We start from the raw sequence: 25,659 nt of genomic DNA on the forward strand, positions 1-25,659 counted from the left end.
TTAAGGCTTTCTCCATGTAAGCTGCTCCGATTTTAATTTCATTGCCAAAGTGTTCCTTTAACAAATATCTGGCTGTCATAGCCTTGATCATTTGGCATGTGATAGCAGCTTCTGATGAGTTCTCTTGGCTGCCCCCTGGTGTACTGCTCAAGGTAGTACAAGCAGTCCTGGAGATTACTGACCTTTCTTTCAACCCCCTGTTCAAATGCCATAATAAAAGATCCATACTGTAGAGGGTCACCATCAAATATGGGTATTGCTCGAGGTGGAAAACATGTTGAGTGTTGCTGTTGAACTAACTGAGCAGTGATTTCTGTCTGTCGCTGCATAATGTTGCCAATGACCTGAATATCATTTTCATTTGTGATCATTTGTGGTGTAGTAGCAACATTGCTTGACCTGTAGTCTTGTAGTGGATTGAAGACAGTTGTATTGCCTCCTGGTGGCCTTTGTGAGGATTGCATTGGTTATATTGAGGTGAGATTTTCCATTAGTTGTGTTTGGGCAGGTTTTCTTTCCTTAGGACGTGCATCACGGAGGTGTAAGAGTTGTTGTAATGGTGGCTCTGTTTTTGGCCTTTGTGATTTTTCTGTTTTTGATTTTGTAGCTTTATTGAAATAGGAGTTAATTCCATCGGATGGTGCAGAGCCACTTCCCACGACGCTGCTTTCCAGTATGGCTATTTTAGCTGTAGCAGCAGCCAATTGTGTTTCCATTTCCAATTGCTCCTTTTGTCTTTTCAATCTTTCCTGTTCAGCATGCAGTTTTTCCTCCTGTGCCTCCAGTGCATGTTTCTTCTCCAGAGCAGCCTCTGCTAGTAAGCATGCAGAACTTGTGATGGAAGATTTGGGTTTAGATGAGACCTGAGTTTTTCCAGGGGGGGGGGACATTTGAAATACTGTCATTGGGTTGAATATCATCCTCCTGGTCAGCATTTGGTTGAATCTCATCCTGAATTACAGACTCCCAGTCATATTGTTTTGGAGCATCCTTCAACCATTTATTCACATCACACATGAACTTTTCATTTGCTTGCATTTTCTGTCCAAACCACGTTTGCTGCCTTTTATACTCTTCTTCAGGCAGAGGCATTTCCAATAATGCATCATGAGTTTCAGCAGCAGCATCACATAGCTTATTAAACTCATTTAAAAGGTTCTCAACACTGCACAAAGTATCAGTTGTTATTTTGACAGATAGCAGATTATCGATCTGCAGCTTGATTTTGGATGCTTGCTTCAAGGTTAACTTCCGGTTCTTTTGTAGGTTTTTGATTAGAAGTGAAACACCTTTTGTAGTTAATTTTCTCTCTCTTTTTGCAACATCACTTTTTGCAGCACACTCCTCAGAAATAACACCTTCAACATCAGCATTTTCTTCCATGTTCAAACAGTCAATATGTCGACATGACGTCTGCAGCGGAACAATATCAGTTATTCACAGTTGGTAATTAGTTTCTCCAGTTTCCAATTAACTTTCCATTTCTTATATCTCTTCCATCCCATCAACGTCCATGAAATCAAGTTCCACATCCAAAGTATCAACATAGTCCAGTTTCCTTAAATCACTCAAACAGGCTCAGGTTTTTCAGGCAGTTTTTATTATATGCTGATTTTACCTTCATCATCTACTGCACTGTCTGGTGAAGAGAGGAGGTGTTTGCGAGATCCATGGCTCTCAGCAGCTTCCTTCCAATGATATCCTTTTCCTCCACAGGGCAGTCAGTTCTTACTTGTGTGGTGACTATCTAAAAACAAAAACTTATTAGTCACCTGATGGTGGCTTGAGGACGAACTTTACTCGAGTTCAGAGGAAAAAAGAAAAGAAAAAATACGGTTGTCCAAGGTTGGTCTCTTTGGGTGATGTTCCCATTTATTGCAACAAAAAAGGTTATTAACAAACAGAAAAGTTCCTGGCTTTGCTCTGGCTTTCGGTAAGAACGGTGTGAACCCATCACCATCCAACTCAAACTAATCACCACTCATTTTAGGCAGCTGGGCCACTGCTGGGTGTCAAACAAACAAAAGAAAAAGGTACTGCACCCTGGTGGTCAAAATAAAACTTGCACAAGACACTAACTTAAAGGGATAGTTCGGAATTTTGGCCATAAGACCTATTTTCCAACTCAGCCGGTGTGTTTGAGACGTCTGGAGACGTTTTCAAGAAATTTCATTTAGTTCTTCTAGTTGCCAAGTTCGCTTGTGCTATGGCTAGCGCAAGTCAATCGTTCTAGCTAGCATGGCATTAAAAACACTCATACCGACTCCACAGTGCACCCGAGGCAAATCAATTAAAACTGTCGATGTACATATCTGTGTTGATAGAATAATATTTGAAACAAAACTAACCTTGCATCGCATGAATCATCCATTTTTTGAGGGACTAGTTTCTCAGCAGCAGCGGAATTTTACTTTGCTCCGTCGGACTCAAAACTCTAAGACTCGCTGCTCGGAATCCAGCCAGTAAATACACACCTGAACACCGCCAATTTGTCGGCACTTATGCCCCCAAGGCTGAAAAGCCCTCGGAGCTCACGCAAACACCGGGCAGCACACGGCCCCGCAAACCCACAATTACGCACCGCGAACCCGAACCTCTGCTTCGTCCGTAGACCCGTAAACCCTTGGATGCGTTGCGGGGGATTCCCTCCTGGCACCACCAGTCTCCGTTTGTTCGGTCCCGGTTCTCAGCTCCAGCGGGGGCTATCTCGGTCTCCACAGACGCTCGTTCACGTTCTGCCCTTTGAGCATCCCTCTCGCGCAATTCTTCCTCTGTATATTCAGGCTCGTACAGGTACGGTTGGGTTTGGGCGGAAAAAAACTCCTCATCAGAGTCTTCAAAAGTTTCAGTATATTCTCCATAAGTGTCCATTTCTGTGAGATTGAAGAAACCAGCACTGCAGGCTACTCTGCGTCTGTAGCAATGACAGCAGGTAAACAAACTATTATAGAACCGGTAACTTATAAGTGCTAGGTGATATCACTCCGCCGCTGCCATAGCCTACTAGGAAGTATGACACGCTGCTGCTGCTGAGACACAAATCCTTAAAAATGCAAGGTTGGTTTTATTTCAAACATTCTATCAACACAGATATGTACATCGATAGTCTGCCGTTACAATGGATTTGCCTCAGGTGCACTGTGGAGTCGGTATGAGTGTTTTTAATGACATGCTAACTAGAACCATTGACTTGCTCTAGCCATAGCACAAGTGAACTCGGCAACTAGAAGAACTGAATGAAATTTCTTGAAAACGTCTCCAGACGTCTACAACACACCGGCTGAGTTGGAAAATAGGTCTTATGTCCAAAATTCTGAACTATCCCTTTAAAAGGTGGCTCCTTCAGCATATTTTCAATGCTTTTCAGCAAAATCTGAGAGCTACCATGTACATGGGTGGCTGAGTTGGCATGGAATGACCCATCTTAAAACAAATTTTGGTTATTAACAAAACACATTTAAAAAAATCAGACATCAAAACGATTAGAAATACCAGTAAAACAACAAGAACTTAACATGGATATGACATTTTAGTAAATAGTCAAGTCAAATCAAGTAAATTTTATTTGTGTAATTCAATTACATTAAAAAAAAATGTTTCCCAGGAGGCAAGGCAGAGTAGATGTACAAGAATAAAATGACGACACAAAACAATGCAAGCAAAACTGTTGAGATCAAGATGATGCCTTCGTCATCAAAAACAGCACATTTAAAAACAAAGGGAGAGACAAAACGCAGACTTCTTATTTTCATCAGACAGTTCAAACTATTAAATGTTTACTTGTAGTTAAAAGCATGAAAAGAAAATCTTCTTCAAATGTGACCAACCTTCAGTAGGGGAGTGGGAAGAGAGGAGGGGGGGGGGGGGGAAATGGAGGAGATGAGGGGGAGGGAGAGGGGAGAGAAGGAGAGGAGGAAGAGAGGAGGAGGAAAGAAGAAGTAGAGGAGAGGGAGGGGAGGAGAAGAGGAGGAGAGGAGGAGGAGATGAGGGGGAGGAAGAGAGGAGAGAAGGAGAGGAGGAAGAAAGGAGGAGGAAAGAAGAAGTAGAGGAGAGGGAGGGGAGGCGAGGAGGAGGCTGGGAAGATGAAGGAGGTGAAGTCATTCAGCTCTTAAATGACTTCTGTCTAGTTGAGTTTACAGAACTCACCACTGTTTCCATCATAATAAAGACGAAGTCCAGCATGGAGAGTCTCAGTGAACCTGGTCTGGACTCTGTGGAGGAGAGTCATGGTCTTAGAGACGCTGTAGAAGGACAGAATACCTGCTCCGTGATCCAGGTACACTCCTACTCTGGAGGACGGAGGACCTGAGACGTTAGTTAGGACACCGTTGTATAAGAAGTTATAACTGTTATTGTTAAAGTGTAACGACCAGGATTTGTCATTGTATCCAAACATACATTGATTCCTACTTCCTGCTCTGCTGATACTCTTGTATGCGACTGATACAACAACTCCATCTCCTTTCCTCTCCACCTCCCAGTAACAACGTCCAGTCAGACTTTCTCTACTCAGGACCTGACAACATCCAGTGAATCTGTCTGGGTGAGGAGAATAAGACTGCTGTTGACTCATTGATGTTGCTTTTCTGTTCCCCTCAGATAATAACAGATGTGTGTTTGCCGTGTTTGGATCCAGTGTGATTTCACATGAATATCTTAAGAATTCAGCTCTGGTCCTGGGCTCTGGTTGTGGCAGTAAAACAACCACATCAGTCCCTTTAGCTAAGACCTTCATCCATTTCTCTGTCAGAACATCATGCAGGTCATCTCTGACCGCTGACACAGCCGCTGTCACGTCCTCAAAGTAGCGCAGAGGACGGGTGTTGATGCTGGATGAGTGTGTGGACTCACTGAGTGGTGACAGCGACGGGTAGTCGTGTAGAAACTGGTTGTGATCCTCTGTGTGTGAGAGCTTCTCCAGCTCAGCGTCTCTCCTCTTCAGCTCACTGATCTCCTGCTCCAGCTTCTCCTGAAGCTCTGTGACTCGACTCACTTCAGTTTCCTGCCGGGATCTGACCTGCTGCTTCACGTCAGAGCGTCTTTTCTCCATGAGACGGATCAGCTCAGTGAACATCACCTCACTGTCCTCCACTGCTTTATCAGCAGAGTGGTTGATAGCCTCCACCTCCTGTTGGAGCAGCTTCACATCTTTGTCTCTGTCCTGGATTCTCTGCTGGATGTTTAGTCGACTCACATCCAACTCTCTCTGCCTCTCAGTCCTTTCTGCTGCAGCTGAGACTGTGTCGTGGCCTTTGTGTTCCTCCACAGCGCAGAGATAACAGATAGACTGCTGATCAGTACGGCAGAACATCTTCATCACCTCATCATGACGAGAGCACACGTTCTCCTGGAGCTTGTTGGAGGGCTCCACCAGCTGATGTTTCTTGAATGCTGGTGATTCATAATGAGGCTGGAGGTGTTTCTCACAGAAAGAGGCCAGACACACCAGACAGGACTTGAGGGCTTTCAGTTTCCTCCCAGTGCACAAATCACAGGCCACATCTTCAGGTCCAGCATAGCAGAGACCAGCAGGAGCAGCTTGGAGTCCAGTCTTCTTCAGCTCCTCCACCAAAACTGCCAACATGGTGTTTTTCAGCAGGACAGGCCTCGGTATGAAGGTCTTCCTACACTGAGGGCAGCTGTGGATCTCCTTCTCATCCCAGAAGCTTTCAATACACTTCATGCAGTAGCTGTGTCCACAGGGAATAGTCACCGGGTCCTTCAGTAGATCCAAACAGATGCAACAAGAGAAGGTCTCCTGGTCCAGCTGAACTCCTTTCTGCGCCATTTCACCTCTCAGCGATGACGACTGTCTGAGTTTCACTTTGTGAGAAGTGAAACTGGTCTGAGGTCTGATCTCAACATGTGTTTCTGCAGTGAATGTGGCCTGTCAGCTGCTGCACTTCACCGCCATGTTGGTTCCACCCGTCCTCACACGGTAGATCTGAAGGGGAGGGAACAAGGAAATGTGTGGACAGAGTGGAGCTGGCTGTGTTTGAGAGCAGAGAGAGGAGGGAGGAGTTCTCAAGCTGAGACTCCTTCCAGGAAGAGGAGCGGGTTGAGAGAGAACCTGTTTGTGTAACACTTTATTAACAACAGCACTCATTTTTTAGGAGGTGAACTCTTGCTTTCAGATCAAAATGAGAACGATGGTAGAGAGGGACGACTTCACTTAAAAAAACATGAAAACTTCTGGCTTTTTGTGAAAAATTGCCTGAATATCTTGTTGCTTTCAGACTCGATGTCCTCCTGCAGTCGTTCCCGTTCCAGTGAATGCAGCATTACATATAAGACTATAAGCATTAAGATACAATTAAAGCCAAAATCTGTCAAAGGGTGCTTTAATCATGTCTCCCTTCTACATCTCTACAATGTGTGATGCCTGTTGGTGAAGAAAGTCCATGAGATGCCTTTACTTGTTTATTTAGGGCCAAACATGTGAATCAGAGCTGATAAATGGGCCTCGGCCATGTCATCGTTGAGGTGTTGCTGGGGGCAGAACACAAACCCAGATGACTGAGAGCTCATGAAGAAACAAACACGATGAGGGTTTTTTTTCGTGCCATAATCTGCACAAATCACAAAATAATGAGTGGAAAATGTTTAATATCCTGAGAAGAGATCCTCCCTTTCAGTTCAGAGTACAGAATGATCTTTTAGCTGCTGCTTCTGTGTCTCATTTGAGCGTGCGTTTAGCTGATACAGATACATCTGGATGGAAATGAAGCGTGTTCTACTAGTTTCAAGCCAGTTGCTTTAATGCTAAAATCAAAATGTCCATATGAGCTATAATGACACTGTAAATTGGGAAAAACCTCTTTTAAAACTCAGATGTGTGTCTGAGAAACTAAACCACAACACCTGCGATTTGTATATATGTGTGTGTCCACTCGTGTTTATGAGGCACTTCATTTGTTTGATGGAACATTTGGATCACTGAAACCCATGTATGCTAGCATGGTAGGTTGGAAATCAATATCAATTGGTTGCCATGAAGAGTTCAAACAACACTCACAGTGACGTTGTAAGCTTGAAGTGAATTGTTTGAGAACCCCGATGATCAATGAACGATGCTAGTTTGTTCAGTTGCAGCTAGAAGGGCTTGTTGGTCCAGATAACAGGTTTAGCAAATAAGCAGCACATTAACAATTCTATGAAACATGAGACAAAGACCGCGTCTGAAATCACTCCCTTTTTACTCCATAGTGGCGTAGCCGTTTGTGGCGTGCCCCTTTGTGGCGTGCCTGCTGGCCGAGGGACGATTGCTCCGCCCCTGCTTGCAGCGTCATTGAGGACGGCTCATTAACTCCAGGAGAGTGAAGAGTAATTCTATGGCAGTCTGCCCCATAGACTGTGACTAAGAAGAACCAATAAATGAGCTCACTATGAGTCGTGGAAGAGTGAACAAAGGAGTGATTTCAGACTCTGTAAAGTGTCTCAGGGTCTTGGTGAGGGCCGGCGAGGCCTCAGCAGTTGGACTCGGCCATCCTGTCTGGCCGAGCTGACTGACAGGTGCTGGGCGGGGTGAAGACGTCGGGGTCGCTGATGCCCAGCTGGAGGTTGAAGAAGCGGGTGGAGGTGGAGACGCTGCTGTTCCTGGTGTATGTCTCCTGCACCGGGTAGCAGTCCTTCAGGCTGTACACACCTACCCAGGTCTCATCTGGTGGAGAGACAAGCAGACAAGGCTTTTATTCCATCAACAGCTGCCCTTTAAATCTGGTAGAAACCCCGCCGGAGGGTTTATTGGGAAGCAGCTGCACAAAGTGTTGAACGTAGACTAAGGGGCCGATCACACCGAGACACATCATCGCCCACAGGACCATCGTCTTCCTGTGGTACGGTTTATTTCTACTGTTTCTTAAGACGCATGTGAAAGTTCAACCTTTCAGCACCATCAATGTCACTCTAGGCCCAGGCAGCCAATCAAACTGAGCAAGAGGTGGGCTTTACTACTTGACCACGTCCTTCCTGTTTTGATGCCAGTAGATGTGGGGGGAGCGGGCAACGGACGACAGGTTGAAATTATATATTGATAGATTAGCTGTCGAAGGCTGTCTAAATCAGGCAGTAGACCCTTTCAATGTATCTGTGTATTCTTGTCTTTCAATAATTCATTTAATTATTGTGCGCTCTGAACACCATGGCAAATTCCATGCAGTGAAAATGTACTTGGCAATAAACACTTTTCTGATTATGAGCTGCAACTTTTATCATTATAGAATTTAGCCAATAACTAACTGCTGTGCAATTACTTGCAGAAGACATCGAGAAGGGAAACTGTGTATAATGTTATATAACTAACTATAAATACATCTTCAACCAGCATCCCCTTATGCATTTGATCTGATTTCACTGATTTCCATTGTTGTTCATAGCTTTTTGTCCAGGCCCGTTGTGTTAAAAACCAGACTCACGTTTGCGTGCCGGCTTCCTGTCTGACCACTCCTGAACCTCCACGTTGTCCCTGGGGCCTCCTATGAAGTACTGGTCCTCAAAGGTGGAGTTCTCTGGGATGTCGAAGGGATCCCAGGGATCCCAGGGATCCCAGGCCTCCGTCAGAGCGATCTTTGAGCAGTCCTTGGTCTTCTGGTCAATCTGGAACATCACCATGTTCTGGTACAAGTAGATGTACTCAAAAAACCGGAGACAACGAGGAAGGAGAAGCTGCATTTATTCATTCTTTGGCCGCAGAATGACCTCGACCCCATCCAACACCTCCAGGATGAGCTCAGACAAGGATGAAATTTTGATTTCAGAGGTGGGGGGGGGGGGGGGGGTATTATTTTTAATAAAACTCTAACTCTTTCAGTTCACTGTGTTTTCTAGTATTCTATTGCTACTTTTAAGTTTACTGTTCCCTTTTTGGGATTGACTGGTTGTCAAGCATGTAGCAAAACATTATCACCCAATCCTAATCCAATAGTAATAACAACAACAACAATAATAATAATATAATTTAATTTATCAGATTATTGAGAGCAGGCTGCACGGTGATGTAGTGGGTAGCACTCTCGCCTCACAGCAAGAGGGTCCTGGGTTCGATTCCGGGTGGCCGGGGTTCCTTCTGTGTGGAGTTTGCATGTTCTCCCCGTGTAAGCGTGGGTTCTCCGGCTTCCTCCCACAGTCCAAAGACATGCAGGATGGGGATAGGTTAATTGTGACTCTAAATTGCCAAAAGGTGTGAATGTGAGCGCAAATGGTTGTCTGTCTCTACATGTCAGCCCTGTGATAGACTGGCAACCTGTCCAGGGTGTACCCTGCCTTTGCCCAATGACAGCTGGGATCGGCTCCAGCCCCCCCGTGACCCTAAAATACAGGATAAGCGGTAGACAATGAATGGATGGATGGATGGATTATTGAGAGCTTTATTAATGATGAGGAGGATCTTGAAGTATATGCTGCTTTATTGGGAGTCAGTGAAGGTGCTGCAGGATGGGTGTAACGCATTTCTTTGAGTAACTCAGACTTTGACTTCTAAAGAAGTCTCTTATGTCCACTTCTCTTTTTTTAGACATCCTGGCTGCGTCTAATTAGCCTACCAAACACACATACACACAAACGCACGCACATACGCACACGGACACCGATTCAAACGTTAATGTAGCCTAAATGAAACCTCTGACGTGAATCAGGCAGGACAAACGCCCAACTTCCTGTAGCGGACTCCTGTAGGACTCCTGACCGCAGACTAGCAGAGGTGTGCTGGAGTGCAGGGACGGCCAATCATACAAGAAACGGCAGAACCAATCGAGGAGATTGTGGGCGGTCTAAACTAAGGGAAACAGGCTTCAGCTTGAACGGCCGTCTTCCGCTTGGTCCTAGTGCTTGACGTGTCTCTATTTACTATAGTGTAACATTGTTTTTGGACGGTAAAAAGTGCAGGGGATCAAAACGGCCTTTTGAAAAAGTGCAGGGGACATGTCCCCTGTGTCCCCCCCCCCACCCCGTCCATGAGCTCAGACCTCACTGAGAAAATCTCTCGCCGTTGAGTCGACTTCAAAGCCTCTCGTTACGTCTTCTCCCTCACATTGGAATCCATATGAGTAACATGCTAATAACCTACTGAAGTACCTGAGAACCAGTGGCGGCTGGTCAATAGAGGGCGCTAGGAGCCCATGTCCCACATGAAAAAGAATCAATAGCCCTTCAAATAGGTGATTCTATTCAGAAACACTTTCTGTGATATTACTTGAAATCCTTGTAACATAACGATAGCAATGAATATATTAAATGCTCTGACATTAAAAATGTCATCTGTGGCCGTGGCGGGACTGTAAAAACCCCGTCCAATCAAAAAAGCGGGGCCGAGACTAATAACGCAAACACAATAATTTGCAGCAATTTTTTGTCTGAAGTAAAAAAAAAAAAGTGTCCAAATTTAGAATACCACTTCTCAACACTGCTGAAATTCTTGAAGCATGTTCAATTTGCAGAACCTTTTCAATGCATAAACCATGTAGGGAACATCAGCAGCATTATTACAAAGTAAATACAAATAAATAATATAGTTCCCTGAAGTTAAAATAAATAAAATAAAGACTAGAGAGTAGTGACATTTTTGCACATTTTAAAATGAAATCGGCTCAAAAATGACCAATACCGATTACCATAAAAATGCTGAATATCGGCCGGCCGATAATTGGTCGACCCCTAAACCAAACGTTCCAGCAGTTACTCAGTAAAAGAAGTGAACCCCTTCGTTTACAGTTAAACACCAACTGTCAAAATGTAGCAAAGCTCAAGCCAGAGTTGACTGGCAGGCTTTTTCCTTGTTTGCCCGCCAGAGAATATTTGTCAACCGCAGACTTCAGTCTGGGCAGAGAGAGCTGGTTTATTCTTGCAACACTGCTGCAATGACACGTTAGAAGGACAGGAGGGGCTCAATTCACTCAGAGGTAAACGCCCCTTATTATATGAAAATGCAACACACTTTTATTTGAATTATCTTACTGAAAATGGTCAGTTATAAGGCATTATTAAGTATGTTTGGGTTGCCAGGTTGTGAAAAACACCTTCGACTGGACCACCGATCTTTCAGACTAACTTCTAGAATAGGCTGCAGAGTTTGCATCATGTTGTTGTTATTATTATTATTATTTATTAGAAACACTGTTGTAAATGTATGTGTGTGTATATGTTTTATTTCAATGTGTTATTGTGGTGGTATTAGATCTGGTGTCATTTGTACTCTTTATATAATGAAGCAAACGGGTCTCCCTGGTTGTATCTACTCACTTTCTGGATCCAAGACCAAAAATAAATACATTACAAATTAACTTATTATTGGGTCATTCCATGCCAACTCAGCCACCCATGTACATGACACCACTCAGATATTGCTGAAAAGCGGTGAAAATATGCCTTATGTTAGCAAACGAGGGAATCTGAAGTGCCAGGTCAATATCTCAAACGGTTTGCCCGTGGCGTCCATTTGAATTGAATTTCAAGTGCCACACCCCTTTTTGACACATTGGGATATCGCATTTTATTTGTTGGCATTTTTGGAGGCCCATAACTTCTGTTCTCATAGTGATAGAAGGCTGAAAATTGGTCTGTTAGTTCATTGTAGTTTGTACTACACAATTCTGCAATGTAATTCATATAATGGAGCTTCATAGTCAAAGGTTTTATTTCATTAAAAGAAAGAACAAATATGTATCTTTATCTGGTATAAATTCCATTAGGATCATCAAGTGCCCACATGGTCATTTGGGGGTCCAAATATGGGGCTCCAAAAGAGTCACCGCTGCCCGAAAGGGTTTTTGGACCCCCATAAAACCCCCATCAGTGGTACCATACCCTTCAAATTCATTTTGGCAAGAGTAAAGTTCCCAAAATAACAAATAATCCTGTTTAGAATAAATATGATCATTGTGGTGCTAGGGGCACCCAAAAAGTGAAAAATAAATTTGGCCATCAAAAAAAAAAAATGGACTTTGGTGACCCACCTCTCACCCAAACAGAAGTTATGGGCCTCCAAAAATGCCAACAAATGAAATGTGAAATTCCAATGTGTCAAAAAGGGTTGTAAAACTTGCACAAGACACTAACTTAAAAGGTGGCTCCTACACACCGGCCCCATAATTGACATAATTTTCAGTCAGCAGAAACTCTGGTCCTTTGAGCCATCGCTCACATTTTAGAAAATCATCTGCTGACAGTCCTCTTGAGGCCTCATCAGCAGGGTTCTGCTTCGATTGGGCCACTTCTGTAGCTTCCCGTATAACAGCCACTCTGTTTGCTACAAATGTGTGGAATCTCTTTGTTTCACTTGAAATGTAGTTAAGCACAGTTGTGCTATCGGTCCAGAAAATTGACTGGTCCAATTCCAGTTGAAGCTCCTTTGTGATCATCTTGTCCAGTCTGACAGCTAATATAGCAGCTGTAAGTTCAAGTGTGGGTATTGTGGTTTGTTTCATGGGAGCAACTCTGGATAAGAGACAGTGCTGTATCCATTTTCACTAGCATCCTAGAAGTGATGCAGCTGTGCATTGCTTATCTTTCCAAAGTCCTTCGGCTCAATACACCGTTCCACCTTTAACAGTGACAGTTTATGAAGATTTGTCAGCCACTGTATCCACTTCTGTGAAAAGGTTTGTGATATTTCGTCATCCCAACCAATTTTTCTTTTGCACAGCTCTTGTAGCATCAGCTTGGGAGGCAGTGTGAATGGTGACAAGAATCCAAGAGGAATCGTAAATAGAATTAACCTCTGACAAAATTCCACGGCGTGTACGACTTTCAAGCGCAATCTTGAACATGAACATGTCTGATTCTGCAACCCAAGAGCTCTTTCCACAGGTAAATTGTCTTTATCCAAATTGAGCTCTTTGGATGCTTTAGAATGATCTTCTTCAGGGATGCTTGCTATAACTGCTCGACTATTACTCGTCCACTTTGAGAGCCGAAAGCCTCCCTTTGCACATGCAGAAGTGAGATCTTGTACCATCTGCAAAGCTTCTTGTTCTGAGGACACAGACGTTAAACAATTATCCACGTAGAAGTTTTGTTGGATGGTCTGTAACACTTCGTCACTGTAATGAGCCATGTTGTCATCAGCAACTCTCTTTAATGCATAATTGGCGCAGCTCGGCGAAGATGTTGCCCCAAAAATATGAACCTTCATTCGGAAGTCCACCAAAGGTTGTGTCACATCTCTACTATGCCACCACAAAAAACAAAGAAAGTCGACTTGTTTCTGGGATACTCTCACCTGGTGGAACATAGCTTGAACGTCAGCCATTATGACAACTGGTTCCTGTCTAAATCTCAGAAGAACACCAAAAAGGGAATTTGTGAGATCCAGGCCTTGTAACAGCTGGCTGTTCAAAGAGGTGCCTTTGTAACTTGCTCCATAGTCGAATACAACTCTTAATGTTTTCTTCTTAGGATGATACACCCCATGATGTGGTATGTACCAGATTTTGCCTTCAGGTCCTTTCAGTTGTTGTTGAGGCACCTGCTCCGCATAACCATTTTTAATGACATCAAGGAAGTGCACATACTCCTGATGATATTCCTTGCTCCTCTGAAACTTTCTTTTCAAGCTCAGAACACGTTGTTCAGCAATGCACCGATTGTTTGGCATTATGACATCATCAACCTTAAAGGGCAAGTCAACACAGTAGTGGTTGTGTTCAAGACGAGTTGTTTTTTCCATGATCTGGAGAAATCGCATATCCTCTCTTGACATTAAAATGTCATCACATGACCTTTCATTGAAGTCTTGGTTGTATTGTTTAATCAGCAGCTGTTCCACTTTATCAATGGAGATCCTATTGACAGTGACAGTAGGGCAGCCATTCTTCCCTGTATCACTTCCACTTCCTCTAAAGTGGGCCGTTCACCACCCATCCCAGTAGGGTTCGAACAGCATAGGGTTCATCACTACAGCTGTTAATGATTTCCCAAGGTTCCAAAAGCTTTGGGGCATTTGTGCCAATCAATTCCAACATTAAGCTTGGGAACTTTAATCCTTTGCAGGTAAGGCCATTTTCTGAGATCTTCTTCTGTTACAATATTGTGACTTGTAACCGGCATGGTTTACTGAGTGTAAACCTCAGGTAAGTCTAGAAAACGGTTGTCATCATAACCAGCTACTTCCAGTCCAGTCAGAACATGAGTCTTTACAGTATGTGCCTGTCCCATAGTTCGCAGGAAGATGTGTGTTTGGATGCTGTCCATGTTCAGCTGTCTCATCAAGCGTTCCGTACAAAACGTCGCCGAGCTTCCTGGATCAAGGAAAGAGTAAGTTGTCAAAATTGTATTTCCATTCTTAACCTTTACTTGCACAGGTACAATTGAGAGAACACATTCCTCTTTTCCGGCCCCAGTACGAGCACATGTCTGCTGTGGGACATTGATGTTGTTTGGTTGTTCAGATGTTCTGAATTTAGCAGCAATGTGAAGCATTGTGGGATGCCTTGAGTTGCATACATTACATGTTAGACAATTTTTGCAAGTCTTACTGATATGACCTGGTTTTAGACAGCCAAAACAAACACCATTCTGCCTTAAAAGTGCATCTTTCTCTTTAGATGTTCACAATCTTCTATTGTGTGATCCTCTTTACATATGCAACATGATGTAGTCCTGCTTTTTGATTTGAAAAAGGCATGGGAGATTGGTGTTTCTGTAGATGTTGTATCCGCTGAAGTGCTGACAGCTGCAACAGTTGCAGGATATTTATTTCTGGTTCCAAATCTTGTGAGAGCTTTGCCTTTAGATGTAGCAGTCTGCATGTCTTGTATGTTACCAAAGATGGGATCGGAGAGAATTTTGATCTGATGTTCTAGAAAATTGACCAAATCAGAGAACAAGACGTCTCTCCTGTAAGTCGCAAGCAGCTGCTCTCCATCTTTCTCTTAATTTGTATGGAAGTTTCATTACAAGTTGTCAAAAACAACATGTATGTTTGAAGAGAACCAATATCTTCAGCTTTTATTGGTGTCCAACTTAAGGCTTTCTCCATGTAAGCTGCTCCGATTTTCATTTCATTGCCAAAGTGTTCCTTTAACAAATATCTGGCTCTGTCATAGCCTTGATCATTTGGCATGTGATAGCAGCTTCTGATGAGTTCTCTTGGCTGCCACCTGGTGTACTGTTCAAGGTAGTACAAGCAGTCCTGGAGATTACTGACCTTTCTTTCAACCCCCTGTTCAAATGCCATAATAAAAGATCCATACTGTAGAGGGTCACCATCAAATATGGGTATTGCTCGAGGTGGAAAACATGTTGAGTGTTGCTGTTGAACTAACTGAGCAGTGATTTCTGTCTGTCGCTGCATAATGTTGCCAATGACCTGAATATCATTTTCATTTGTGATCATTTGTGGTGTAGTAGCAAGATTGCTTGACCTGTAGTCTTGTAGTGGATTGAAGACAGTTGTATTGCCTCCTGGTGGCCTTTGTGAGGATTGCATTGGTTATATTGAGGTGAGATTTTCCATTAGTTGTGTTCGGGCAGGTTTTCTTTCCTTAGGACGTGCATCACGCAGGTGTGAGAGTTGTTGTAATGGTGGCTCTGTTTTTGGCCTTTGTGATTTTTCTGTTTTTGATTTTGTAGCTTTATTGAAATAGGAGTTCATTCCATCGGATGGTGCAGAGCCACTTCCCACGACGCTGCTTTCCAGTATGGCTATTTTAGCTGTAGCAGCAGCCAATTGTGTTTCCATTTCCAATTGCTCCTTTTGTCTTTTCAATCTTTCCTGTTCAGCATGCAGTTTTTCCTCCTGTGCCTCCAGTGCATGTTTCTTCTCCAGAGCAGCTATGTGTTGGATTAGTGCTGCCTTTTCAGCCTTTGCTCGTAAGCATGCAGAACTTGTGATGGAAGATTTGGATTCAGATGAGACCCGAGTTTTTCCAGGGGGGGGGGGGGGGGGGGGGGGTGGGGGACATTTGAAATACTGTCATTGGGTTGAATATCATCCTCCTGGTCAGCATTTGGTTGAATCTCATCCTGAATTACAGACTCCCAGTCATATTGTTTTGGAGCATCCTTCAACCATTTATTCACATCACACATGAACTTTTCATTTGCTTGCATTTTCTGTCCAAACCACGTTTGCTGCGTTTTATACTCTTCTTCAGGCAGAGGCATTTCCAATAATGCATCATGAGTTTCAGCAGCAGCATCACATAGCTTATTAAACTCATTTAAAAGGTTCTCAACACTGCACAAAGTATCAGTTGTTATTTTGACAGATAGCAGATTATCGATCTGCAGCTTGATTTTGGATGCTTGCTTCAAGGTTAACTTCCGGTTCTTTTGTAGGTTTTCGATTAGAAGTGAAACACCTCTTGTAGTTAATTTTCTCTCTCTTTTTGCAACATTACTTTTTGCAGCACACTCCTCAGAAATAACACCTTCAACATCAGCATTTTCTTCCATGTTCAAACAGTCAATATGTCGACACGTCTGCAGCGGAACAATATCAGTTATTCACAGGTGGTAATTAGTTTCTCCAGTTTCCAATTAACTTTCCATTTCTTATATCTTTTCCATCCCATCAACGTCCATGAAATCAAGTTCCACATCCAAAGTATCAACATAGTCCAGTTTCCTTAAATCACTCAAACAGGCTTAGGTTTTTCACGCAGTTTTTATTATATGCTGATTTTACCTTCATCATCTACTGCACTGTCTGGTGAAGAGAGGAGGTGTTTGCGAGATCCATGGCTCCCAGCAGCTTCCTTCCAATGATATCCTTTTCCTCCACAGGGCAGTCAGTTCTTACTTGTGTGGTGACTATCTAAAAACAAAAACTTATTAGTCACCTGATGGTGGCTTGAGGACGAACTTTACTCGAGTTCAGAGGAAAAAAGAAAAGAAAAAATACGGTTGTCCAAGGTTGGTCTCTTTGGGTGATGTTCCCATTTATTGCAACAAAAAAGGTTATTAACAAACAGAAAAGTTCCTGGCTTTGCTCTGGCTTTCGGTAAGAACGGTGTGAACCCATCACCATCCAACTCAAACTAATCACCACTCATTTTAGGCAGCTGGGCCACTGCTGGGTGTCAAACAAACAAAAGAAAAAGGTACTGCACCCTGGTGGTCAAAATAAAACTTGCACAAGACACTAACTTAAAGGGATAGTTCGGAATTTTGGCCATAAGACCTATTTTCCAAGTGAGCCGGTGTGTTTCAGACGTATGGAGACATTTTCAAGAAATTTCATTCAGTTCTTCTAGTTGCCAAGTTCGCTTGTGCTATGGCTAGCGCAAGTCAATGGTTCTAGTTAGCATGGCATTAAAAACAGTCTTGCCCACTCCACAGTGCACCCGAGGCAAATCAATTAAAACACTAGACTGTCGATGTACATATGTGTGTTGATAGAATAATATTTGAAACAAAACTAACCTCGCATCGCATGAATCATCCACTCAAAACTCTAAGGCTCGCTGCTCGGAATCCAGCAGGTAAATACACACCTGAACACCGTCGATTTGTCGGCCCTTAAGGCCACCAAGGCTGTCTGAAAATCCCTCGGAGCTCACTCAAACACCGGGCAGCACACGGCCCCGCGAACCCACAATTACGCACCGCGAACCCGAACCTCTGCTCCGTCCGGAGAACCATAAACCCTCGGACGCCAGTCTCTGTTTGTTCGGTCCTGGTTCTCAGCTCCAGCGGGGGCTATCTCGGTCTCCACAGACGCTCGTTCACGTTCTGCCCTTTGAGCATCCCTCTCGCGCAATTCTTCCTCTGTATATTCAGGCTCGTACAGGTACGGTTGGGTTTGGGTGGGAAAAAACTCCTCATCAGAGTCTTCAAAAGTTTCAGTATATTCTCCAAAAGTGTCCATTTCTGTGAGATTGAAGAAACTAGCACTGCAGGCTACTCTGCGTCTGTAGCAATGACAGCAGGTAAAGAAACTATTATAGAACCGGTAACTTATAAGTGCTAGGTGGTATCAGTCCGCCGCTGCCATAGCCTACTAGGAAGTATGACACGCTGCTGCTGCTGCTGCTGAGACATAAATCCTTAAAAATGCAAGGTTGGTTTTATTTCAAACATTCTATCAACACAGATATGTACATCGATAGTCTGCCGTTACAATGGATTTGCCTCGGGTGCACTGTGGAGTTGGTATGAGTGTTTTTAATGCCATGCTAACTAGAACCATTGACTTGCTCTAGCCATAGCACAAACGAACTTGGCAACTAGAAGAACTGAATGAAATTTCTTGAAAGCGTCTCCAGACGTCTCCAACACACCGGCTGAGTTGGAAAATAGGTCTTATGTCCAAAATTCTGAACTATCCCTTTAAAAGGTGGCTCCTACAGCATTTTTTCAAAGCTTTTCAGCAAAATCTGAGAGGTACCATGTACATGGGTGGCTGAGTTGGCATGGAATGACCCATCTTAAAACAAATTGCGTTTATTAACAAAACACATTTAAAAAAATCAGACATCAAAACGATTAGAAATACCAGTAAAACAACAAGAACTTAACATGGATATGACATTTTAGTAAATAGTCAAGTAAAATCAAGTAAATTTTATTTGTGTAATTCAATTAAATTCAAAAGACTTAATTTGTTCCCAGGAGGCAAGGCAGAGTAGATGTACAAGAATAAAATGACGACACAAAACAACGCAAGCAAAAACTGTTGAGATCAAGATGATGCCTTCATCATCAAAATCAGCACATTTAAAAACAAAAGGAAAAACAAAACACAGACTTCTTATTTTCATCAGACAGTTCAAACTATTAAATGTTTACTTGTAGTTAAAAGCATGAAAAGAAAATCTTCAAATGTGACCAACCTTCAGTAGGGGAGTGGGAAGAGAGGAGATGAGGGGGAGGGAGAGGGGAGAGAAGGAGAGGAGGAAGAGAGGAGGAAAGAAGAAGTAGAGGAGAGGGAGGGGAGGAGAGGAGGAGGCTGGGAAGATGAAGGAGGTGAAGTCATTCAGCTCTTTAATGACTTCTGTCTAGTTGAGTTTACAGAACTCACCACTGTTTCCATCATAATAAAGACGAAGTCCAGCATAGAGGGCTTTAGTGAACCTGGTCTGGACTCTGTGGAGGAGAGTCATGGTCTCAGAGACGCTGTAGAAGGACAGAATACCTGCTCCGTGATCCAGGTACACTCCTACTTTGGAGGACGGAGGACCTGAGACGGGAGTTTGGACACCGGTGTACCAGAAGTTATAACTGTTATTGTGACGTTGTAACGACCAGGATTTGTCATTGCATCCAAACACACATTGATTCCCTCCTCCTGCTCTGCTGATACTCTTGTATGCGACTGATACCTCAACTCCATCTCCTTTCCACTCCACCTCCCAGTAACAACGTCCAGTCAGACTTTCTCTACTCAGGACCTGACAACATCCAGTGAATCTGTCTGGGTGACAAGGATAAGAATGCTGTTGAGTCATTGATGTTGCTTTTCTGTTCCCCTCAGATAATAACAGATGTGTGTATGCCGTGTTTGGATCCAGTGTGATTTCACGTGAATATCTTAAGAATTCAGCTCTGGTCCTGGGCTCTGGTTGTGGCAGTGAAACAACCACATCAGTCCCTTTAGCTAAGACCTTCATCCATTTCTCTGTCAGAACATCATGCAGGTCATCTCTGACCGCTGACACAGCCGCTGTCACGTCCTCAAAGTAGCGCAGAGGATGGGTGTTGATGCTGAATGAGTGTGTGGACTCACTGAGTGGTGACAGCGACGGGTAGTCGTGTAGAAACTGGTTGTGATCCTCTGTGTGTGAGAGCTTCTCCAGCTCAGCGTCTTTCCTCTTCAGCTCACTGATCTCCTGCTCCAGCTTCTCCTGAAGCTCTGTGACTCGACTCACTTCAGTTTCCTGCTGGGATCTGACCTGCTGCTTCACGTCAGAGCGTCTTTTCTCCATGAGACGGATCAGCTCAGTGAACATCACCTCACTGTCCTCCACTGCTTTATCAGCAGAGTGGTTGATAGCCTCCACCTCCTGTTGGAGCAGCTTCACATCTTTGTCTCTGTCCTGGATTCTCTGCTGAATGTTTAGTCGACTCACATCCAACTCTCTCTGCCTCTCAGTCCTTTCTGCTGCAGCTGAGACTGTGTCGTGGCCTTTGTGTTCCTCCACAGGGCAGAGATAACAGATAGACTGCTGATCAGTACGGCAGAACATCTTCATCACCTCATCATGACGAGAGCACACGTTCTCCTGGAGCTTGTTGGAGGGCTCCACCAGCTGATGTTTCTTGAATGCTGGTGATTCATAATGAGGCTGGAGGTGTTTCTCACAGTAAGAGGCCAGACACCCCAGACAGGACTTGAGGGCTTTCAGTTTCCTCCCAGTGCAGAAATCACAGGCCACATCTTCAGGTCCAGCATAGCAGAGACCAGCAGGAGCAGCTTGGAGTCCAGTCTTCTTCAGCTCCTCCACCAAAACTGCCAACATGGTGTTTTTCAGCAGGACAGGCCTCGGTGTAAAGGTCTTCCTACACTGAGGGCAGCTGTGGATCTCCTTCTCATCCCAGAAGCTTTCAATACACTTCATGCAGTAGCTGTGTCCACAGGGAATAGTCACCGGGTCCTTCAGTAGATCCAAACAGATGCAACAAGAGAAGGTTTCCCGGTCCAGCTGAACTCCTTTCTGCGCCATTTCACCTCTCAGCGACGACGACTGTCTAAGTTTCACTTTGTGAGAAGTGAAACTGGTCTGAGGTCTGATCTCAACAACATGTGTTTCTGCAGTGAATGTGGCCTGTCAACTGCTGCACTTCACCGCCATGTTGGTTCCACCCATCCTCACACGGTAGATCTGAAGGGGAGGGAACAAGGAAATCTGTGGACAGAGTGGAGCTGGCTGTGTTTGAGAGCAGAGAGAGGAGGGAGGAGTTCTCAAGCTGAGACTCCTTCCAGGAAGAGAAGCGGGTTGAGAGAGAACCTGTTTGTGTAACACTTTATTAACAACAGCGCTCATTTCTCATTCAGAAACACGTTTAGGCGGTGAACTCTTGCTTTCAGGTCAAAATGAGAACGATGGTAGAGAGGGACGATTTCACTTAAAAATACATGAAAACTTCTGGCTTTTTGTGAAAAATTGCCTGAATATCTTGTTGCTTTCAGACTCGATGTCCTCCTGCAGTCGTTCCCGTTCCAGTGAATGCAGCATTACATATAAGACTATAAGCATTAAGATACAATTAAAGCCAAAATCTGTCAAAGGGTGCTTTAATCATGTCTCCTTTCTACATCTCTACAATGTGTGATGCCTGTTGGTGAAGAAAGTCCATGAGATGCCTTTACTTGTTTATTTAGGACCAAACATGTGAATCAGGGCTGATAAATGGGCCTCGGCCACGTCATCGTTGAGGTGTTGCTGGGGGCAGAACACAAACCCAGATGACTGAGAGCTCATGAGGAAACAACCACAATGAGGGTTTTTTTGTGCCATAATCTGCACAAATCACAAAATAAAGAGTGGAAAATGTTTAATATCCTGAGAAGAGATCCTCCCTTTCAGTTCAGAGTACAGAATGATCTATTAGCTGCTGTTACTGTGTCTCACTTTAGCGTGCGTTTAGCTGATACAGATACATCTGGATGGAAATGAAGCGTGTTCTACTAGTTTCAAGCCAGTTGCTTTAATGCTAAAATCAAAATGTCCATATGAGCTATAATGACACTGTAAATTGGGAAAAACCTCTTTTAAAACTCAGATGTGTGTCTGAGAAACTAAACCACAACACCTGCGATTTGTATATATGTGTGTGTCCACTCGTGTTTATGAGGCACTTCATTTGTTTGATGGAACATTTGGATCACTGAAACCCATGTATGCTAGCATGGTAGGTTGGAAATCAATATTATCAATTGGTTGCCATGAAGAGTTCAAACAACACTCACAGTGACGTTGTAAGCTTGAAGTGAATTGTTTGAGGACCCCGATGATCAATGAACGATGCTAGTTTGTTCAGTTGCAGCTAGAAGGGCTCGTTGGTCCAGATAACAGGTTTAGCAAATAAGCAGCACATTAACAATTCTATGAAACACGAGACAAAGACCGCGTCTGAAATCACTCCCTTTTTACTCCATAGTGGCGTAGCCGTTTGTGGCGTTACCCTTTGTGGCGTGCCCGCTGGCCGAGGGACGATTGCTCCGCCCCTGCTTGCAGCGTCATTGAGGACGGCTCATTAACTCCAGGAGAGTGAAGAGTAATTCTATGGCGGTCTGCCCCATAGACTGTGACTAAGAAGAACCAATAAATGAGCTCACTATGAGTCGTGGAAGAGTGAACAAAGGAGTGATTTCAGACTCTGTAAAGTGTCTCAGGGTCTTGGTGAGGGCCGGCGAGGCCTCAGCAGTCGGACTCGGCCATCCTGTCTGGCCGAGCTGACTGACAGGTGCTGGGCGGGGTGAAGACGTCGGGGTCGCTGATGCCCAGCTGGAGGTTGAAGAAGCGGGTGGAGGTGGAGACGCTGCTGTTCCTGGTGTATGTCTCCTGCACCGGGTAGCAGTCCTTCAGGCTGTACACACCGACCCAGGTCTCATCTGGTGGAGAGACGAGCAGACAAGGCTTTTATTCCATCAACAGCTGCCCTTTAAATCTGGTAGAAACCCCGCCGGAGGGTTTATTGGGAAGCAGCTGCACAAAGTGTTGAGCGTAGACTAAGGGGCCGATCACACCGAGACACGTCATCGCCCACAGGACCATCGTCTTCCTGTGGTACGGTTTATTTCTACTGTTTCTTAAGACGCATGTGAAAGTTCAACCTTTCAGCATCATCAATGTCACTCTAGATGTGGGGGGAGCGGGCAACGGACGACAGGTTGATATTATATATTGATGGATTAGCTGTCGAAGGCTGTCTAAATCAGGCAGTAGACCCTTTCAATGTATCTGTGTATTCTTGTCTTTCAATAATTCATTTAATTATTGTGCGCTCTGAACACCATGGCAGTGAAAATGTACTTGCAATAAACACTTTTCTGATTATGAGCTGCAACTTTTATCATTATAGAATTAAGCCAATAACTAACTGCTGTGCAATTACTTGCAGAAGACCTCAAGAAGGGTAACTGTGTATAATGTTATATAACTAACTATAAATACATCTTCAACCAGCATCCCCTTATGCATTTGATCTGATTTCACTGATTTCCATTGTTGTTCATAGCTTTTTGTCCAGGCCCGTTGTGTTAAAAACCAGACTCACGTTGGCGTGCCGGCTTCCTGTCTGACCACTCCTGAACCTCCACGTTGTCCCTGGGGCCTCCGATGAAGTACTGGTCCTCGAAGGTGGAGTTCTGTGGGATGTCGAAGGGGTCCCAGGCCTCCGTCAGAGTGATCTTTGAGCAGTCCTTGGTCTTCTGGTCAATCTGGAACATCACCATGTTCTGGTACAAGTAGATGTACTCAAAAAACCTGGAGCAGGCGGAGACAACGAGGGAGAAGCTGCATTTATTCATTCTTTGGCCGCAGAATGACCTCGACCCCATCCGACACCTCCAGGATGAGCTCAGACCTCACTGAGAAAATCTCTCATTGTTGAGTCGACTTCAAAACCTCTCGTTACGTCTCCTCCCTCACATCAGAACACACAATCCATATGAGTAACATGCTAATAACCTACTGAAGTACCTGAGAACCAGTGGCGGCTGGTCAATAGAGGGCGCTAGGGGCCCATGTCCCACATGAAGAAGAATCAATAGCCCTTCAAATAGGTGATTCTATTCAGAAACTGTGATATTACTTCAAATCCTTGTAACATAACGATAGTAATGAATATATTAAATGCTCTGACATACTAAAAATGTCATCTGTTGCCGTGGCAGGACTGTAAAAGCCCCGTCCAATCAAAAAAGTGGGGGCCGAGACCGATAACCGATATTTCAAGCAAATATTTGTCTGCAGTAAAAAAAAAAAAAAAGTGTCCAAATTTAGAATACCACAAACTCTTCTTAACTTTGCTGAAATTCTTGAAGCATGTTCAATTTGCAGAACATTTTCAATGCATAAACCATGTAGGGAACATCAGCAGCATTATTATAAATAATATAGTTCCCTGAAGTTAAAATAAATAAAATAAAGACCAGAGAGTAGTGACATTTTAGCACATTTTAAAATGAAATCGGCTCAAAAATGACCAATACCGATTACCATCAAAATGCTGAATATCGGCCGGCCGATAATTGGTCGACCCCTAAACCAAACGTTCCAGCAGTTACTCAGTAAAAGAAGTGAACCCCTTCATTTTACAGTTAAACACAAACTGTCAAAATGTGGCAAAGCTCAAGCCAGAGTTGACTGGCAGGCGTTTTCCTTGTTTACCCGCCAGAGAATATTTGTCAACCGCAGACTTCAGTCCGGGCAGAGAGAGCTGGTTTATTCTTGCAACACTGCTGCAATGACACGTTAGAAGGACAGGAGGGGCTCAATTCACTCAGAGGTAAACGCCCCTTATTATATGAAAATGCAACACACTTTTGTTTGAATTATCTTACTGAAAATGGTCAGTTATAAGCCATTAATAAGTAAAATGTTTGGGTTGCCAGGTTGTGAAAAAAAACCTTCGACTAGACCACCGATCTTTCAGACTAACTTCTAGAAAGGCTGCAGAGAGTTTGCATCATGTTATTATCATTATTATTATTATTATTTATTAGAAACACTGTTGTAAATGTATGTGTGTGTATATGTTTTATTTCAATGTGTTATTGTGGTGGTATTAGATCTGTTGTCATTTGTACTCTTTATATAATTAAGCAAACGGGTCTCCCTGGTTGTATCTACTCACTTTCTGGATCCAAGACCAAAAATAAATACATTAAAAACGTATTAAGCATTTCTTAATGCTAGTACCAGAACTTATTATTATGACTTATTATGCATTATGACCGAGGCGGGACGCCAGCCAAAGGGATGTTTCACAACCTGGCAACCCAAAGGCTTTAATAAATTATTCATTAACATTAATAAACCCTTTATAGAAGGGTGCCTGGTATGTCTTCTTCTTATTGCTATTATTTATTACATAGAACATTTTTGTATTCTATTCAACATTGTTTTAAATTCAATTTAACGTAATTTCATATATTTGCTGGGGAAAGTGGGTTATCAAATGACGAAGGCAGTTGAGATGATTTAAATCTGTTTATGAAGTGGGTGCAGTCGGCAGATCCCATGTGAGACTGCGCATATTAGGCAACTCAAAGGCAGGCGGATCTTACTTCTGACACGGGGTGTGCTTCTTGTTCTGCTGCAGGACTCGGATCCTCTGTTTCAGGCCGTCGTAGGAGACGGCGGCTCGGCTGTTTCTCCCGGTGCTGTGGTCGTACATCACCCACCTGCCCTCCCACTGCAGCGGGGCGAGGCAGGGCCCGGCTGCCGAGGGCTCGGCCAGCCTGGGGAGGCCGAGGACAGACGCCCCGGCAGCGGCCAGAAACGTGAACAATAGTCGGTACATTGCGACTCTAGAAAACCCGGAGTCCCGTTAGCTGATACGGTTGTTATTGCTGACGGGCTGCACCTGCTGCCGACAAGCGCACTAGACTTCGATTTTCCGGTTGTGGTTTTTCAAAATAAAATCTCGTATGAAGCGATCTAAAACATGAGCTACATTTGCTCAGGCTACTGCTAACTTTAAACCATTTTGTATTGGACTGCCAAAATTACCCATAGCCCATCAGAGAGCCTACGTCTATGAGATGGCCAAACCTCA

The 25,659-nt window shown here is 43.9% G+C and overlaps 5 protein-coding genes across 5 annotated transcripts in view; 1 reads left to right on the forward strand and 4 right to left on the reverse strand.

Moving 5' to 3' along the window:
* Window positions 1-25,659, forward strand: part of basp1 (brain abundant, membrane attached signal protein 1) — a 360,963-nt gene that overhangs the window by 42,676 nt on the left and 292,628 nt on the right. The window lies entirely within an intron of this gene.
* LOC311012989 (tripartite motif-containing protein 29-like) lies at window positions 4,000-5,788 on the reverse strand (the record flags this gene model as incomplete). Its single annotated transcript, XM_084008847.1, has 2 exons — window positions 4,000-4,305; window positions 4,852-5,788. 2 exons carry the CDS (start codon window positions 5,786-5,788, stop codon window positions 4,124-4,126), a joined length of 1,119 nt encoding a protein of 372 aa, XP_083864973.1. The 3' UTR covers window positions 4,000-4,123.
* On the reverse strand, window positions 6,697-8,634 carry LOC311013005 (mammalian ependymin-related protein 1-like). The gene is made up of 2 exons (XM_084008867.1): window positions 8,415-8,634; window positions 6,697-7,660 (listed from the first exon to the last, which is right to left on the reverse strand). Exons 1-2 carry the CDS (start codon window positions 8,608-8,610, stop codon window positions 7,467-7,469), a joined length of 390 nt encoding a protein of 129 aa, XP_083864993.1. The 5' UTR covers window positions 8,611-8,634; the 3' UTR covers window positions 6,697-7,466.
* On the reverse strand, window positions 16,508-20,731 carry LOC311012978 (tripartite motif-containing protein 29-like). Its single transcript, XM_084008834.1, has 2 exons — window positions 19,661-20,731; window positions 16,508-19,114 (listed from the first exon to the last, which is right to left on the reverse strand). The coding sequence occupies exons 1-2, from the start codon at window positions 20,595-20,597 to the stop codon at window positions 18,933-18,935; spliced, it is 1,119 nt and encodes a 372-aa protein (XP_083864960.1). The 5' UTR covers window positions 20,598-20,731; the 3' UTR covers window positions 16,508-18,932.
* Window positions 21,124-25,471, reverse strand: epdr1 (ependymin related 1). Its single transcript, XM_084008863.1, has 3 exons — window positions 25,169-25,471; window positions 23,155-23,363; window positions 21,124-22,489 (listed from the first exon to the last, which is right to left on the reverse strand). Exons 1-3 carry the CDS (start codon window positions 25,402-25,404, stop codon window positions 22,296-22,298), a joined length of 639 nt encoding a protein of 212 aa, XP_083864989.1. The 5' UTR covers window positions 25,405-25,471; the 3' UTR covers window positions 21,124-22,295.

This window comes from Eutrigla gurnardus, assembly GCF_963514095.1.
Source record: "Eutrigla gurnardus genome assembly, chromosome: 4".
Classification (NCBI taxonomy): domain Eukaryota; kingdom Metazoa; phylum Chordata; class Actinopteri; order Perciformes; family Triglidae; genus Eutrigla; species Eutrigla gurnardus.